General features: G+C 49.9%; 1 protein-coding gene across 6 annotated transcripts in view; it reads left to right on the top strand.

The window, feature by feature from the left end:
* ARHGEF39 (Rho guanine nucleotide exchange factor 39) overlaps window positions 1–16,496 on the top strand; it is a 121,427-nt gene that overhangs the window by 18,664 nt on the left and 86,267 nt on the right. For all 6 annotated transcript variants that reach the window (XR_014969044.1, XM_085627613.1, XM_085627614.1 and 3 more), the window contains exons 4-5: window positions 2,856–2,950; window positions 7,595–7,715. Coding sequence is in view for 5 of the 6 variants with exons in the window: in XM_085627613.1 (XP_085483739.1) it covers window positions 2,856–2,950; window positions 7,595–7,715 (216 nt within the window). In the remaining variant the exon portion in view is untranslated. The remainder of the gene's footprint in view (window positions 1–2,855; window positions 2,951–7,594; window positions 7,716–16,496) is intronic.

Genomic DNA, 16,496 nt, shown 5'->3' with positions numbered 1-16,496 from the left:
ACGGAGAAACTAGTGTAAGAAAATTAGGTCTTACAATTTGGCGTCCTTTAAAAGATTATTTTGATGTTTAATTTATATAAGTTGATATCACAGAAATGAGATATATGTGATTTGCACTGTTCTATGTCAGTGATACATTGTAAATGTTGGTTTGTGGAACACTAATAAAAAAATAAAAAGAGAAACTAGTGTAAGCATTTAAACGGCACCAAAACATTTTGAAGAAGGAATCAACATGACGCTCCAGAAAACCAACACCAATTTAGAAAATTAGGTTGTATTTTTACTAGAATTTAGACCCCAGAACGAAAAGGATCCACTGGAGGGTTCCAGAGATGTAGATTTTACAAGCAATAATAAATCAGTTCAATTTCACTCAACTGCGAACAGGCCTTGGTAGTCAACAAATTGGACACTTAACCTTTTCAAAGAGCACTTGGGTAGATGTCACTGCTGTGAGTTAGAAGTACTTGAAGCGGCCAACTCCAGCAAGGAGCTTGTCTGAGGAACTAGCAAGGTCCTCACGAACAGTTAACTCCACAGAAAAAGCCGTCCTTCAGCAGTTCCAGGCACTTTATCCACGTTGCAAAGGATTCCCGTGGAGTGGTCCTGGTGCAAGGGATGAACGATGCTGAAGATGCTCTAAGGATGCTGTGGATGTGACGTAGTCGACAGGGGTCTTCTTGCATGGATTCCTTGGTCCATGAAGATGGTGCAGGAGGTCCTAGTTGCAGGGTCGACATCCCATAAAGTCCTCTCCTGCCTGGTTGAAGTTCATTCACCACTGTACTACCAGTCACCCGTTCTAACGCTTACTGGCCAATCCTTTCTGAGTCAATAACTTGCCTTCTGAGAGTCCCAGCAACTCTCCGACCGCACTCCCGAGCTCAGCAAATTCAGGGGAAACTCTGTGCAGCGAGTCTTTGATTTCGGTGCTGCAGGGCAGTGGTGGTCGTGTCTTGAAGACTTTGGGCTACCCACTTGTCCCAGCAGGCTTCGTCGGCTGTTGTCCCAGTGCTGCGAACAGGAGCCCAGTCAGGTGGCCCTCCGCGTTCCCTTTTCTTGACTGGGCTCTGGAGACCGCTTCTCTTTCAGCGGGACATGGTAGGCACAGTCCCTCTCTTCGCTAGCCACCCTATGCAGCAGGTACAGCCCTTTTTTGTGCGGGTACCTCGGTGCGGCAGGGCTGTCTTTATTCGGTTTTCCTTCCGAGTTGGTCGATATCTGAGTTCTGGGTGCCAGCGGTGCTCTATTTAGCTCCAGATAATGCCCTCAGGGTACGATGCGGTTGGTAGCGAATGGGCTACCAGGTTCTCTCCCTCTTGATGACCACTTATTGGGTAGTGTGGTATCCGACTATCCCAAATGCACAATTCTGCGCACTCCCAAATGACCCCGATCTCGACACTCAGAGCTCTCTAGCCCATCCCCAGAGGTATGGCTCCCAAGAAGCCACATGCCCCGGAAAAAAACTGTTGGACAACTGGCTTCTCCTGTCCTGTCCCCAGTACCAGCCTGTCTGTTATATCCAATAATTACAAAAAGGATGAAGGCAACACTGCCAATCTTGGAGATTCTCTTCAGTTGCCATTTCATAATGGCAGTCATATAAAGGAGGACATTAACAGCCCACCAGGGAAGATCTCCGAGCCTCCGTTCTCAGTCCATCCACACCTGTTACTTCTCCCAGAGCCATCATATTCGAGTGGACCAACCTCCTGCAGTCGCCAGCGTAGGAAATCATATCTAGAACATAAAGTGCTGTCACTATAAAGGGAGATAAACAGCTAATCAGAGCTGTCAGGATAACACAAATAATGGAAATCCGTGTTTTCCTCGCACATCCTTGGACCTTACGTTAACTGCTGCGTCCCATAACATGATAACCGCACCTCTGTGGTCATCACACATGACTTGGAAATCCTTCCTACATAGGTTCAAATTAAAGGCAGCACACTTCCAATGACACACCCAAGCAGTGTAGCTTTGACCAGCGCTTCACTACCTCACTTAGGGGTAGTAAGCACTAGACAAATACTGCAATAAGATTGCTGGAAGTGTTGTACGTGGTGCTCATTTTCGGGTCAAACAACTTGGGTAAAACCCCCGAGAACAAGATGTAAAAGGCCCTTATTGTTTGAGTTGGGGCCCATTATTCAGTTTAGAGCCTCTCCAACTCCCTCTCCCCCAAAAGCTTTAGAAGAGATTACACCCTTACTGCAGCCGGCCTCCCCTGATTGGAGCAATGACTAGAACTCTATATTAATACGCGCAGGGAATCCGGTCACCCCTGGTGCTGGTGCCTGGTGGGTTTGAAGGGCACATCTTTCCTCTTCCACACAACTTTCCCCAGAAAAGACCCCTCCTTCCAGAGATTATTCAGAAAGCCAGCTGTCCCCAAACATCTTTTGTTCTCTCCGTTGACTTGAGGGCGGTCGCCTACCTTTAATCTGGGTGGCATCTGCAATAAGAGGCCTGTTCACAGTTGGGTATAAGGGGGAATTAGGGGAGTTTGCCTTCCAGGAAGAACTGAACCCACTACATAAAATCATGTAACACATATCATGACATCTGAGGTGCAGTTTACTGGTGCCTTAACGTAACAGGGGAACTTTCCATCCGGTTAGCAACTTTACTTTTGACTAGTGCTGCCATGCATCAGGGCTTCCAGCAACTCTGGCTACTTATGGTCTTTTAGGCCACGCCATTTCTTTTACGCCATATTACTGTAGCCTTATTTAGCAACTTAGTTACAGTTTTCCAGTGCCAGTGAGAATTTTAGTAAAGCGAGTGTAGGTGTGCATGCAGACAAATACTGTATTCTTAATTTCTCTCCTTTCTTTTTTTTGTTGCAGTATTTCGTCGAGATTTTGAAGGCAAAGGGAACGCTGCGTCAAGATATCAGAGAGACGATCTTTGGGCCAATCAAATCTATCTACCAGGCCAACGAGTGAGTGATCTGTAGGACTGTGTGTGAGAGTGGCAGAGAGTATCGAAGGATACCAGAGGGTGTGGTGAGGATGTTGGTGCACTAAAAAGATGGGGTGCCTGGAGGGTTTGGATGTCAGTGAGGTGGTGCGAGGGTTTGCTGTACTACAAAGGTAGGTGAAGTCCGTGGCAGCAGGGCAGACGGGGTGAGTAATGGTATGTGTTGGTATGCCAAACCGGCAAGATGTCAGTGTGGCGTTGTCAAAATGTCACAGTGGAAGTTGCCATGGTAACATTGCCTAGAAGTTATTCTTTTGGCTGGTAGGGTATGAGGGGGCTGGAGTGCCCAAGAGCCTCATTTACAAATGGTGGTGGGATTACTAGTTTGACTCTAACTGGTCCACCATTTAAAAAACATAGAATATGGTCCAGAGAGATGTTCAGTTTATAATATAACCTCTTGTCACAGCAAGTGCAATGATGTCATTGCAGACTTGAAACTAAAGTGGGCAACGGCTTACCCCATGCACCACCGCTAGTGCTGATGGCCCTCACAGTTTGTGACAGATACCACAGTGAAGGAATACCATAAAAATAGCCCCAAAAAGAAATGTAATTTTAAAGATTTAGTTTAGGTAATACTGAAATATGCAAAGAAAGACTATTGAAACATTGTTCGCTTGTGATATGTTTAGAAATTGACAAGTGGTAAGCTGTAGGCAAATGGCCGGTTCCGCCTTCTATCTCCAACGAGGCTCGTAAATGGAGCACTGTTAATGCTACAATCTTTTATTGGCCGTGCTTTGAAACAGTAGAAGAGTGCTATGAAGCACCTCATGGAAAAACGCAGTATTGCGATAACTACCGTTGGAGATGAGGCCGCAGTTAGAGTAGGTCATAGGCTCGATGCTATATGGCCATCACTATGGACTTCTTTATTGTTTGTCTTGTATTATAAACTAGTATGACTTGAACAATGTGTCATGATTTCTTCTCTTTCGCTTTGCATCTTGATTTTTCTGAGCTCTTGCTTGTGCTGATTGGTTCCCTCCTGCCACCAACCCTCCCATTGGGCTGATTCTCTTTGCTATGCTGTTAGTGCTAGTCATTCTCAAGAAACCCCCTCACCAGCTGCCTGTGTTGACAGACTTCCCAGCCCACCACCTTCCCCTTTTGCTGTTGGTCTGCTTTCTCCCTTTGCTCCCCGTTGTGATGACACTTGTCTACACCCAGACCCCTCTCCATCTCACTGTACAGAGTGGGTGCTCTGACACCCCTCCTCTCCAGCTCCCTGTGGTGAGTGGGTCCTCCCAGACCCCTCCTCTCCAGCTCCCTGTGGTGAGTGGGTCCTCCCAGACCCCTCCTCTCCAGCTCCCTGTGGTGAGTGGGTCCTCCCAGACCCCTCCTCTCCAGCTCCCTGTGGTGAGTGGGTCCTCCCAGACCCCTCCTCTCCAGCTCCCTGTGGTGAGTGGGTGCTCCCAGACCCCTCCTCCTCCAGCTCCCTGTGGTGAGTGGGTGCTCCCAGACCCCTCCTCCTCCAGCTCCCTGTGGTGAGTGGGTGCTCTGACACCCCTCCTCTCCAGCTCCCTGTGGTGAGTGGGTCCTCCCAGACCCCTCCTCCTCCAGCTCCCTGTGGTGAGTGGGTGCTCTGACACCCCTCCTCTCCAGCTCCCTGTGGTGAGTGGGTCCTCCCAGACCCCTCCTCTCCAGCTCCCTGTGGTGAGTAGGTGCTAGGACACCCCTCCTCTCCAGCTCCCTGTGGTGAGTGGGTGCTCCCAGACCCCTCCTCCTCCAGCTCCCTGTGGTGAGTGGGTGCTCTGACACCCCTCCTCTCCAGCTCCCTGTGGTGAGTGGGTCCTCCCAGACCCCTCCTCTCCAGCTCCCTGTGGTGAGTAGGTGCTAGGACACCCCTCCTCTCCAGCTCCCAGTGGTGAGTGGGTCCCCCCCGCCGACCCCTCTTCGTGAGTGACACTGAGGGATTTTACTTATTCCCTTCAAAAGAACCCGCTTCCTTTGCATTCCTGACCGCTTGTCCGTGTTGCTTCGTGTGGGGGCAGTTTGCTGCTCAGGATTCTCTGGTGGGACGAGGGTCCCAGGGATACGCCCTGCTTGCTCTAGTGCCATCACCATCACCCTGAGAGAGGACTGCAACTCCCAGGGTACACCTTTGCCTGCACAGCTGCCGCGAGTGAGGGGGAGGCGTGTCCATCGCGCATATAGCTCTGCCTCTCCACCCTCCGTGCTGGACGTGCGCGGGACGAAGGCTGGACCAAGGGCGGGCTATCTGAGCCTGTCAGTGGCTGGAGGAGGCCGGGCTGGGCCACCCCTCTAAGTCCCTGAACTTGAGGTTTGAGTTTCGCAATCTGTGATCTGTTTGGGCGTGCTGGTACTAGATTATAACCTGCGAACGGACTCCGCCACAATGAGTGAGCGAAGAGTAATCCAAAGCCAGGGGGCTGTAGGCACTCTGGATGCTTTTCTTCAGAGGGCGGAATCTGTGCTTATAAATGAAATCAAACTTGGGGAGCGGAGGTTGTCACTGGAGCCGGTACCCCCTCATACCAGACTTTCTATGACGACTGTGCTTACTGAACCTTGTGTTATGATTAATGAGGTATCTTTGTCTCGGTCTGATTCTGCACCACACGTTACAGAAGATCATTTAGTAGATAGTGTCCTCGTCATCCTCTGAGTTAGAGCTTAGCTCTGTTAGGCCTATAGTAACTACCAGAGGGCAAGAAGCTAAGCCCAGGATAGCTCCTACTGTAGTACTCCCGCCTAAAAAAAGGAAGAGTAGGAACATCTGGAAGCAGAGCAAACCAGGGTCGAGATTAAATGGAAAGGCAGCGGAAATCTTAACCGGTTCTAGAGAACCTAGTGAGGGCCAAACGATTGGCATTCACTCTAAAGAGTTAAATAATTCTTCCAACAGTGTGCAAGTCGGGAACTTTTGGGGCAGACTCGAAACTATGATGACAACCCTATTGGAACCCCTTCTGTTAAAAATAACTACCGTCTAAGCTAGGCTAGCCAAGGTGGAGGAACTTGTCAGCCACACACATTTACCCGCACCATCACATAGTTCTAAGCCAAGCTCCTGTGTTTTAAACAGCAGAGAGGTAGACACTGGGGCTGGCCATTCTAGTAGCATCATAAATGAGCAACTACAGGGCAGGAATAACATTAAATATAAAGACTCATGTGTAGCAAATATTCCAGCTCGCACTAGGCAGCCCCTCCCTCAAAAAGGAACTTCCGTGGCACACCCCAGTAACTCTTCTGATATAGTGGGTGGCGTTAAAGAACAAGTCACTTCACTTTTTGGGTTTGAGAACTGGTCTAGGGAATTCTCCTTTCTCGCTGTGCACAGAAATCAGAAGAGGAGGTAGAGCCTTCCCTGTGCTGGCTGCCGATCTCTGGAACTCCCTCAACTTGCTGAGGAATCTCTTGGCTGTCGGACGCAACTGAATTGCAAATTTGTTTTTTACCAAATGTTTGTAGTAGTTATGATTAGGGCTCCTGGTGTTTTATAGTATTTGTTTTTCAACATTTCCATCTGTTTTCATCCATATTTATTTAATTGGTATTTATCCATATTTATTTTGTTTTGAGATGAAGTCGAGTTGTAAAATGAGATGGTTCCAAATTTATTTGACTGATCAAGATGCGCTCATACTTAGATGCCCGTTGCATTTTAGCAAATCAAGCAGCCAAATGTAACAAAACACTACACAGTTCAATATTGGCATTCTATACACATGTATGAATCTGATCCTGTTTGTAAGTCCCCACAGTGTCCTCCTGCTTAGCAGCTGGTCTGGAATTCATGAAGGACAACAAGTAGAGTCCCTTAAAAGAAGCCCAATTTTCTGAATTTTTCTGCTTTTAAAACTATAGGTTGGCTGGAAATGGATTGTTTTCTGTCTGTAGTTGTGTAAAAATCAGTAAAAAATGAAAATCTGGAAGCCTTTTTTATGATGTACAGTATGTTGGTTCTCCCAGCACCAGGAAGCTAATCATATCTTGATCCCACCCTCTGGTACTCACAGCACGACCCCATGTAGGGTCATATGAGGAAAACCATTGTTTCGTTGAGGTCCCCAAGCATCTGAAACAGAGCTGCACAGAGGCATATCTGGTACAAAGACATTGGCGTGAGGTGTGTGCATGTAGTTGACCTGGTGAGAGGTTCGGTGCATGGAGTATATTGTGTATCGGTGAGAGGTGTGTGCATGTAGTGGATCTGGTGAGTGCTTCGGTGCATGGAGTATATTGTGTATCGGTGTGAGGTGTGTGCATGTAGTGGACCTGGTGAGCGCTTCGGTGCATGGAGTATATTGTGTATCGGTGTGAGGTGTGTGCATGTAGTGGATCTGGTGAGTGCTTCGGTGCACGGAGTATATTGTGTATCGGTGTGAGGTGTGTGCATGTAGTGGATTTGGTGAGCGCTTCGGTGCACGGAGTATATTGTGAATCGGTATGAGGTGTGTGTGCATGTAGTGGATCTGGTGAGCGCTTTGGTGCATGGAGTATATTGTGTATCGGAAAGGGAGGTTGCACAAGAGGCTTGAGAGGAAGGCTGTTCCTCACATGTGGCACGGCGCTCGGTGTGGTGGTGGTGGTATTCTGTGTCCGTCTTACACCTGTTTTTTGTCCGGCTCCTCAGGGCCCTTCTGCAGTCCCTGGAAGGCAGCCAGTTTGGAGATGGTTTTGAAGACTTCTGTCTGCACCTGGACTTGTATCGACGCTACACAGATGGCTTGGAGCAGGCCTCAAAAGTGCTACAGGTGACTCTTGACCTCATTGTACCTTTATTTCCCCTTAATCCTCCTTCAGCCCTTTTCTTCCTGTGTCCTAATGGTGTTGCCGTTGAGTACCAGCCGCAGAGCGCTCAGGTCGGTGTCTGCAAAGATTGTGCTGGCATCTCCGGGGCCGACTTACAAAAGCAGTTATGAGCACAGGACCCCTTGTAAGTGGTCGCCCCCAGTTTTTCTTATTTTTTTAGACTCACTTGCTGGTAATGTTATACTCTCACTGTAAGGTGTCACCGTTTCCTTACCTCAGACACATTTCTCCCTTGCCGCCAGCCCCATTAACTCCCCCCACCTTCGGAAGAGCATCAACAGTCCTTGAAGTGGAGCAGCAGCAAAGAACTGGCAGGTCTGATTGCTGTGCTGGGTGCGGTCTGTAGTTGTTAGCGCTGTTACCCCGCTGTCATCTCTCAGCTGGTTTGCTGGGTACTCCCAAATCCGTAGAGATCCCAGCCACTGCAGTCTGATTAATCACAGTCGCAATCACAACAGGTGCAGTTAGTACCACGGCAGTTGGCAGTGCAGTCCAGACAAACCATAGTTAGGTGTGCAGTCCATGGGGGAAGGGATCCTCCCCAGGCTGATGCAGTCACACCTGGGCCAGCTGCTGCTCTGCCACAACCATGACTGGGCTTTTGACAGTCAGTGGTTGTGGCTCAGACTGGCTCCTCCGCAATCAGTAGTTATATCCCTGAAGGGGTCTTTGGCAGCTACTCACATGAGTCTGTGGGAGGCGGGGAGGGGCAGCAGGGTCCGTCTGGATGGGCTCTTGGGTAGTCTGCTTCCTCCTGGCCCTTCCACGGCCACGAGACAGGCTGGCACTCTCTTCTCCTGGTCGGCCTCCTTCTGCAGAGCATTGCAGTCTCCTCCCTCTCTCAGCAAGCTGACCTGCTTCAATGCACTTCAGAATGGGCACACGGCTTCTCCAACAGAGAATCCAGACTTCAGGTGATGTCCTTTCACCCTGGGAGTCTGACTGTTAGGCAGAGACACCAACCTTAGGTGCACAGCCGTCCTCCACTCAAATTGGTTTCAGGTAGTTCTTCTTTTAAGTCTCCTTTTCACAATGTCTCCAGGCGCAGCCTTTCTGTAGAGTGATATTCTCACTACAAGGTTGTCTCCATCCTGGAGTGCACATATGAGCGGTGTGATGCTTCTTCACCTGGCTGCCGTAAGCCCAACTGAAGGAGTGTTCAAGCACAGACTAAAGGGCGAGCCTCCACAAGCAGCTTCCTCCCCTTTCACAGCGGAGTACGCAATCCTCCCCCCCGCCTCCCAACATCCACTATTTGACACTGTTCAGGTAGACTCTTCAGCAGCTCCTTACCAACCAAAGGGCCCTGCTAGATTATCAAACTACCCTCACTTCAGTGTCTGCCTCTTCCCTCCAGCCACAGAGATGTAAGTAATGCACGTTCCCGGAATGGGAGCACAATCCTCACGCTTCATCTAGTGCAAGGCCGGGTTACGCCATTCCCTTGAATCCCACTGACCTCCACTACGCTAACTCACTCGCGCAGGCCTGTGCTCCGTTGGGTATGTGAGAAAGTGACATCTTTCTTGCATGGTATGCCCCCACTTTTTGCTGAATTGCTGAATGTACTTTGACTGAGTGTGCCCTGGACTCCTGCCAATCAGGTGCCCAGGGCCTATATTCCTAACCTAAAACCCAAATTGGCAAACCCTGGCCACATGTCAGCCCATGGTAAATGGTACCCTAGGTACCCAGGGCCTTGTGACCAGGGAAGGCCCCTAAGGGCTACAGCACTTATTGTGCCACCCTTAGAGGCCCTGTACCCTAACACAAACACACTGCCCTTGCAGGCTGAGTGTCTGGGTACAAGACAAAGCAAAGAGTCGACATGGTACACATCCCTGTGTGCCATGCCCACAACCTACACTGCCCTGGCATACATCAGCCACCCCTCTAGCTGGGTGCCCTATGCCAGTGGTGTCCCTACAGTACCCAGGTACATTCTTGGGCACTGTAAGTGCAGTGCTGCCATTTAAGAGTACATGGTGCTGAGAGATCGTCAAACACAAACTCCACAGCACCATAATGGCAACACTGAAGACTGAGAAGTTTGGTATCAAACTTCTCAGCACATTAAACCCGCACTGATGCCAGTGTGGGATTTAATGTACCAAGCACCACAGAGGGCATCTTAGAGATGCCCCCTGAAACCCAACCTACAATCTACGTCTTGTCTGAGAGGCTGCCTAGGCTGCCACACAGCAGACATGTTGCTGGACCCCTGGGTGGAGAGCCCCCGCTCTCCTGGACCTGCAACAATGCACATCCTGGGCGAGGTGCTAGCTCTCCTCCCCCAGGATGGGCAGGGGTTAGCTTCAAAGGCATGCTGCCTTCGTGAGTTCCTGAGGCCACTTGCTGTGGCCAGGAACTGGCCCCCACCGGTTCTGACCCCCACTCTGGCGGGAAGACTGGCCAGAAACCCCAAATAAGGACGGGGGATGTGCCAGCCTGCCAACCCCACCCCTCAGGTGGGGGAGGAGAGGTGAAGCACATCTCCGGGCTCTTGCCATCTTGAAGATAGGAAGCCCTGCCCAATCAGGATTAGGCTACTGCCCCCCTCCCACAGGAGAGTGGCAAAGATAGGGGGTGTACCCACCCCAGGGCAGGGACCCATTGGTCCCTGCCCTTTACCTACCTGTAACACCCCTAAATCTAGTATTTAGGGGCACCCTGAACCTTCCTTCCTTAGATTCCAGATTCTGAAAAAGCAAAGAAGGACAAGAAGAAAGAAGACCTGCCTTGCAGCTGCTAAGAGGAAGACACCAACTGCTTTGGCCCCAGCCCTACCGGCCTGTCGACCCTCGAACCTGCTCCTGCTAAATCCCGGCACCTCCTGTGGCCAACAACCTCACAAACCCCAGAGGACCTGGCTACCTTGTGACTCTAAGCATCTGGGACTCCCATGAGCAGTGGCTCTGCTCAAAGCAAGTTTCTAACCCCTGGCATCAGACCGGAACCGCGAACCCTGCACACTGCATACCCCAAGCCTGGCCTGTGCCGGAGTAGACAAAGACCCCAAGGACGTCCCCCTGGCGACTGTGACCCCGAATCCGGCACCCAAGGACCCACCTCAACGCTCCTGACGACACCTGCAGCCTCAGAACCAGGGACCCCCCCCCAACCGCAATCAACAGAGGGTAAGATTTCCCGACATCAAAAGGCACCCCGGTGCCCTGCGGCCCCCTGTGCCCAACTCCTTGGTACCTACCTATCGTCCTACTACCCAACTTGCCTCGCGAAGTGGTGGTGGCACCCGAAGAATCTTCGTCCCCGAGCTTGCAGCCTTTGTTCGTCCTTGAGCTTTTCCATTGAAATCCATTGAGCGCCCGAAGGCTCAAAAGCACCCTGCACCCAGCCGCCGGAGTGGCCCTGGCAGTGCAACTTCTACTCCTACCTACTTCCCCATTTGCCCTGAGCAAGTGACCAGGAGCCCAGCTCCCCCAGCCACGTGGCCTGCTAGTCAGCAGCCACCAACCAAGGCCTCCCTGCGTCCCATTGGATAACATTGAGCCTAACTCTCTCTGCACCCAGCTGCCCCTGTGCCGCTGAGGGTGTAACAACTGTACCAACCTGACCCTGGGAGACCCCTGAGTCTGTGCCCAGAACCTTAACTCTGCCAGTCGAGTACTTACCCAAAAGCCGATCACTCACTTCCATAGGGTATCATTGACTGGTTTCTTCCGAAAGTTCTTCTAAGTGTGGAGTTTCTAAAACTTAAAATATTCACCTAAAATCAACCGAGTAACGTAAACGGAAATACTCACCTGCTATTAGGAGAGATCCCAGTGCTGGATCTTGGTGCCCAGCAGTGACCCTGAAAAGTACTCACAATCGTACTTACCATTAACCCAATTTTCTTCCATAGGAAATCATGGACTGTTTTTCTGTGAAATTTCTTCGAAGTGTCGACTTTTGCAAACTACAAATATTCTTCAAAAATCGTACCAACTGTGAAAAACGTAATTACTTACCTGTTTTAGATAAATGTCCCAGTACTGAGCTTAGGAGCCCAGCCCTGGATTACAAAAGTAACGAGAACATACTTTACCCGTAACTTGAATTTTCTCCCATAGGAAACCATTGACTGTTTTTCTATGAAATTTCTTCTGTCGATTTTGCAAACTTATAAATATTTCTTAAAAATCGCCTGTATAACTTAAACACAGTTTCTTAACTGCTTACAGGTGGTACCTAGTGCTGGATCTAGGATCCAACGCTGACCTAGAAAAAGTAACCATAACCCCACTTACCTGCTAAGTGAATTTCCTTCCACGGGATAACATTGGTAATTTGATCAGAAAAAGTTCCTAAGTGTCAACTTTTAAAATAGCAAAATATTGCTTAAAAATCACAACAGTAACTAAAACGTATTTACTCACTTGTTTCCAAGAACTGTCCCAGGACTGAATCTAGTATCCAGTCCTGGAGTTAGAAAAGTAATCCTGAAAGTAATCTATTGCAAATAACTTAAAACTTCCATTGAGCTCAATGCATTATTGTGTTTGAAATCGTGTTGCCTATTGCAACAACCTGTAACTATCTACAAAAGTCAATTGCATATTGCAAAAGTATTTACCTAAAGCATCTCATTCTGAGAAAGTATATTTTAATACCTATTGTTGGTTCTAAAATAAAACAACCATATATTTTTTTATACAAACCATTGGCCTAGAGTTCAGTTCTTGAGTGTGTGAGACCATTTGCTGACTGAGTGTGTACATCAAATGCTTTACACTGTCCCCTGATACTGCCTTACTGCTCGACCAAGCTACCACTTTAGAGAGTAAGGTTATATCTAACTTTAGCCTCTGCCAAACCTCTGGGGACTGTGGACTCTGTGCACACTGTACCTATTTGGGAACAGTATATACAGAGCCACTTTCTCAGCGGGTACACCTACAAACACACTTAAGATGCTAGCACACGGTACTGGGCAGACGCATAGAAACTTTACACGAGTGGGCCAATAGGACTCCACCCCAGTGGCTCTTTATATCGTGGACCAAAAAGATGCGTATCGTGAAAAGAGTCCAGGCAAACCCCAGAGGAAGTACAGAGTCACAAATGACACCCCAAATGCTCTTTTGTGGTAGCGTGGGTGAGTAATTGGGCATAATCAGAGGGTAGTGCTAAGCATTTATCACACACACAAAGGCATTAAGTAAGACCACACTCAAAGAAATCAGACATCAATTTATAAAAAATAAAACAAAAAATGTAGATACCAATATCATCTGAATTGGGTAGGTATTTTTCGAGTTTTGAATTTTTACAGTTTTCAGAAATGGACACACAGTGCATTTTCTGGATCAGTAACGTTATCCTATGGAGGAAGAACATGTATTGCATTTGGGCTCATGTCAGTGACTTAAGTGTTTCTGTACTTAAAGTGAGTATGGCGCAAGGTCCAAGGCCGCACCAACAGGTCCCCTCTGGCGGCTCTGGGGCGTCCAGCTGCAGAGGTGTCATGGTATCCGGTGTCCTATTCACTTAAATGGGAGAACGGTCCGGTTACAAAGAGGTTGGGACTGGGGGACCGTACGGTGGGCTCGCCCTTTGAGATCCTCGGCACGCAGAGACACAACAATGCGGTCCACTTCTTCTCGGGCTGTGGGGCTCTGGTGCAGTGGTGTCTTTTGGCATTGGGATTCTGCGCTGGAGTCACTAACGTTTAGAAGGGGCCTGCAGAAAGAGGCTGCTGAAAGTCTAGTCTGGGCAAACACAATCATGGGCTTAGCTCTTGTGGATCTGTGGACCCCAGTGGCGTAGTCGCCTCCCTTGAACTATGGCTCTGGAGCGCAGGAGCATAAGTGCTTTGAGGCGTCGGGTGACGTTCGTCACAGACTCACGTCTTGGTTTTAGTTTCTCGTAAGAGGGACAAACAGGACAGCTAGGCCACTCAAGAAGTGGGTCTCGCTGTCCCGGAAGTCTCTCGATGTGCAGGTTGGTCTTCTTGGCGTTTGTGTCCAGACTGGACACAACAAGCCTTGGCTGAGGAAAGGGAACGTTTACCCTGGTATTGGTCCTGTGCGGCTCCGGTTCATCCTGGTGTTCTCCTACTCGGCGAAGCCCAGGGTCCTCTTCCTGGGGAGCTGTTGCATCAGGCTGGCCGGGGAGCGACAATTCAGTGGACCGCACCTTGCGTCTTTGGTGTCTGCGGCTACATGGGAGTAGCTCCTCTACTCCAGAGGATTTTCTTCAGGCAATTAACGAAGCACTGGCAGCGCTCCGGGTCTCTTGCAGACTGCGTAATGGCAGGACGAGCCTACTTCTTCCACGATTGTTAGGAGCAGCTGGCAGGGTTGGTGCCAAGTCAGTCGTTTCTCCTCGGTTCTCGTGATAGGACTCTTCTTTGTCCACTCCTTCTCTTGATCCGTCGAATGGCAGTGGGGTCGGCATCCTCTCCTGTGAGAAAAGCCAGACTTGCATACCAAAAGGCGGATGGCTCTTTGAAGCCCCAGGCCTTGGAATGCAGATTTTACTAGCCTTCCTGCAGGAGTAGGTGATAACTCCTCTCTCCAGAGCAGGCATTGTTCCTAACCTACTGTAGGAAACTGGGTTTTGTTGTAGTACCCCTTCGCCCCCACCCCCACACACACACTTTTTGCCTGATATTTGATGCAACTTTGACTGCTAACCAGTAACCCAGAACCTGTCTTCTTTCCCTATAATTGTACATTTCTCCAATTGGCAAAACATTTAGTGCCCTCTGAAGGTCCCTAGTAAATGGTACTCTGGTACCAAGGGATTGAGGTTCTAAAGAGGGCCCCAACACGAATTGTGCCACTCTAAGGGACGCCCCCACTAAGCACATGCAGTGTTGCTATTGCAGGCTGTGTGTCTTGGAGCAGACAAAAATTAAAATGTCCCCTAACACTGCATGTAATATTCGTAAGCCACCTCTACAGCAGGCCTGACAGCCCTAAGGTAGGGTGCTGAATATTACATGTGAGGGCATACCTGCATGAGCAGATATGCTCCTGTGCTGGTCAGTCCTATTCCTGCCAGTACAAGTGACCAGAGAAGCCATTTTAAAACGTGTTGGACGCTGGTAAAGACGAGTTCCCACCTACATGATGTCTTCACTGAAACCAGGGATGTGTGATAGCCAACGTCTTGTATTGGTAAACCCTCGCTCATGTAAAGCTAATGGTTCACGCACCCTTTTTTTATTTTATCCAACAGTCTTGGGAAATTTAAAAAGTTGATCAAGTTTATGTGTGTAAAGCAACCATACAACACGCACCTCCCATGCGACGAGGAACACACACAAAAAATGACGCCACACTGTAGGAGTTGGGTTAATACTCAAGTTTATCCAAGTAGATCACGTTAGATGCAGTCCATGAGGTAGCAGTACATTTCATAAGCTGATAATACAATAGCTATCGATGTACATATCAGTCAGGAGCTATAAAGGCTGTTCGTACCACATATGCAATTCATGAAATAACAGTACTGCCTGAGGCACAACTACCACTCACGTAGCTGTACACGCACGTTGGGTGCGCTAACCGGTGACGACCTCAGAACGGGGCACCTAGCATGGAGAACTACTCGTAATCTCTGGCACATAGCACTGTAATAGGGAATATAAATAACAGAGCGCTACTCGTAATAAATAGCGTTCAACACTTCAATATGGCACATGAATAATAGCGCGCTACTCGGAATCAATAGCACGTAACACTTCAACCTGGCATATGAATCACAGAGCGCTATTCGGAATCAATCGTACGTAAGACTTTAAAGCAGGGCATGTAAAAACAAAGCGCCACTCGTACTCCATGACTCTCAGTACTTTGGAGCGGAGCATATAACATAGAGCGCCACTCGTAATCAATGACTCCCAGTACTTTGGAGCGGAGCTTCCAGCGGGGAGTGCCACGGGACTTGAGGAGCAGTCTCTGGGCTCCGGTACAGTTCGTCTGGCACCGCGCTTCAGTACCGCTCGAGGGGGCACACGGAAAGGATCCCTCGGTGGGGTCTCTTCCGTCGCGAAGTCAGGGGGGGGGGGAAATCCCACGGAGAGGAAACCCGGCTAAGGGTGCCGTGTGGCTCCCAACCCGCAGGGGGCGCACCGGGGGCGATCTCAGCCTCCGGGCTTACCTCGAGCTCGGCGTCAGCAGGCGTCCGCTCCCACGATGATGGGGGAACTCGGCCCCAGCCTCGCACACCTCCTCCCGCAGCTGCGACGGGGCCCCGGGCTTCTCCGCGGGCCTCGTGACACGGCAGGGCACTTCTCCAGGCCACGGCGGTGAGCGCGCTGGCTTCGTCGTCACCGGGGGGGGGGGGCGGGCTCAAATTAAGGATGGGGTTCTGTGCTCAGCGGAGCACGCTGCCGGGGGTCCCAGACCAGGGCAGGGAGCGCAGGGATCACAGCGCTAATACCTGGTCGATCCCCGGTGGTTCTCCAGTCAGCTTTGCATCAGGGTTCAGGGGTCAGTCTGGACACGCAGTCTCAGTGCTTGGTGGATAGGTTTTAGAGTTCAGTCTGGACACGCAGTCTCAGTATTCAGTCTTGGTTCTCAGCTGTTAGATGAAGTCTTATTGGCGCAGATGTATCTGGCGCCCTTAAGGGGTTCTGTTACAGGGGGTTAGGAATGGAGAGGGCGACTAGATCCTTCCTAGTCAGGCTGGGCAGAGAGTCTCTGGGTCCTCCTACTGCTGGGCAAGATCAGTGAGTTTCACAGGGTCCCCAGCACCTAGATCCTGTCACTCTC

The sequence above is a fragment of the Triturus cristatus genome, chromosome 2_1 (assembly GCF_964204655.1).
Source record: "Triturus cristatus chromosome 2_1, aTriCri1.1, whole genome shotgun sequence".
Lineage (NCBI taxonomy): Eukaryota > Metazoa > Chordata > Amphibia > Caudata > Salamandridae > Triturus > Triturus cristatus.
The sequence above is the reverse complement of the archived record's forward strand: the minus strand, read 5'-3'. Positions and strand labels throughout refer to the sequence as shown.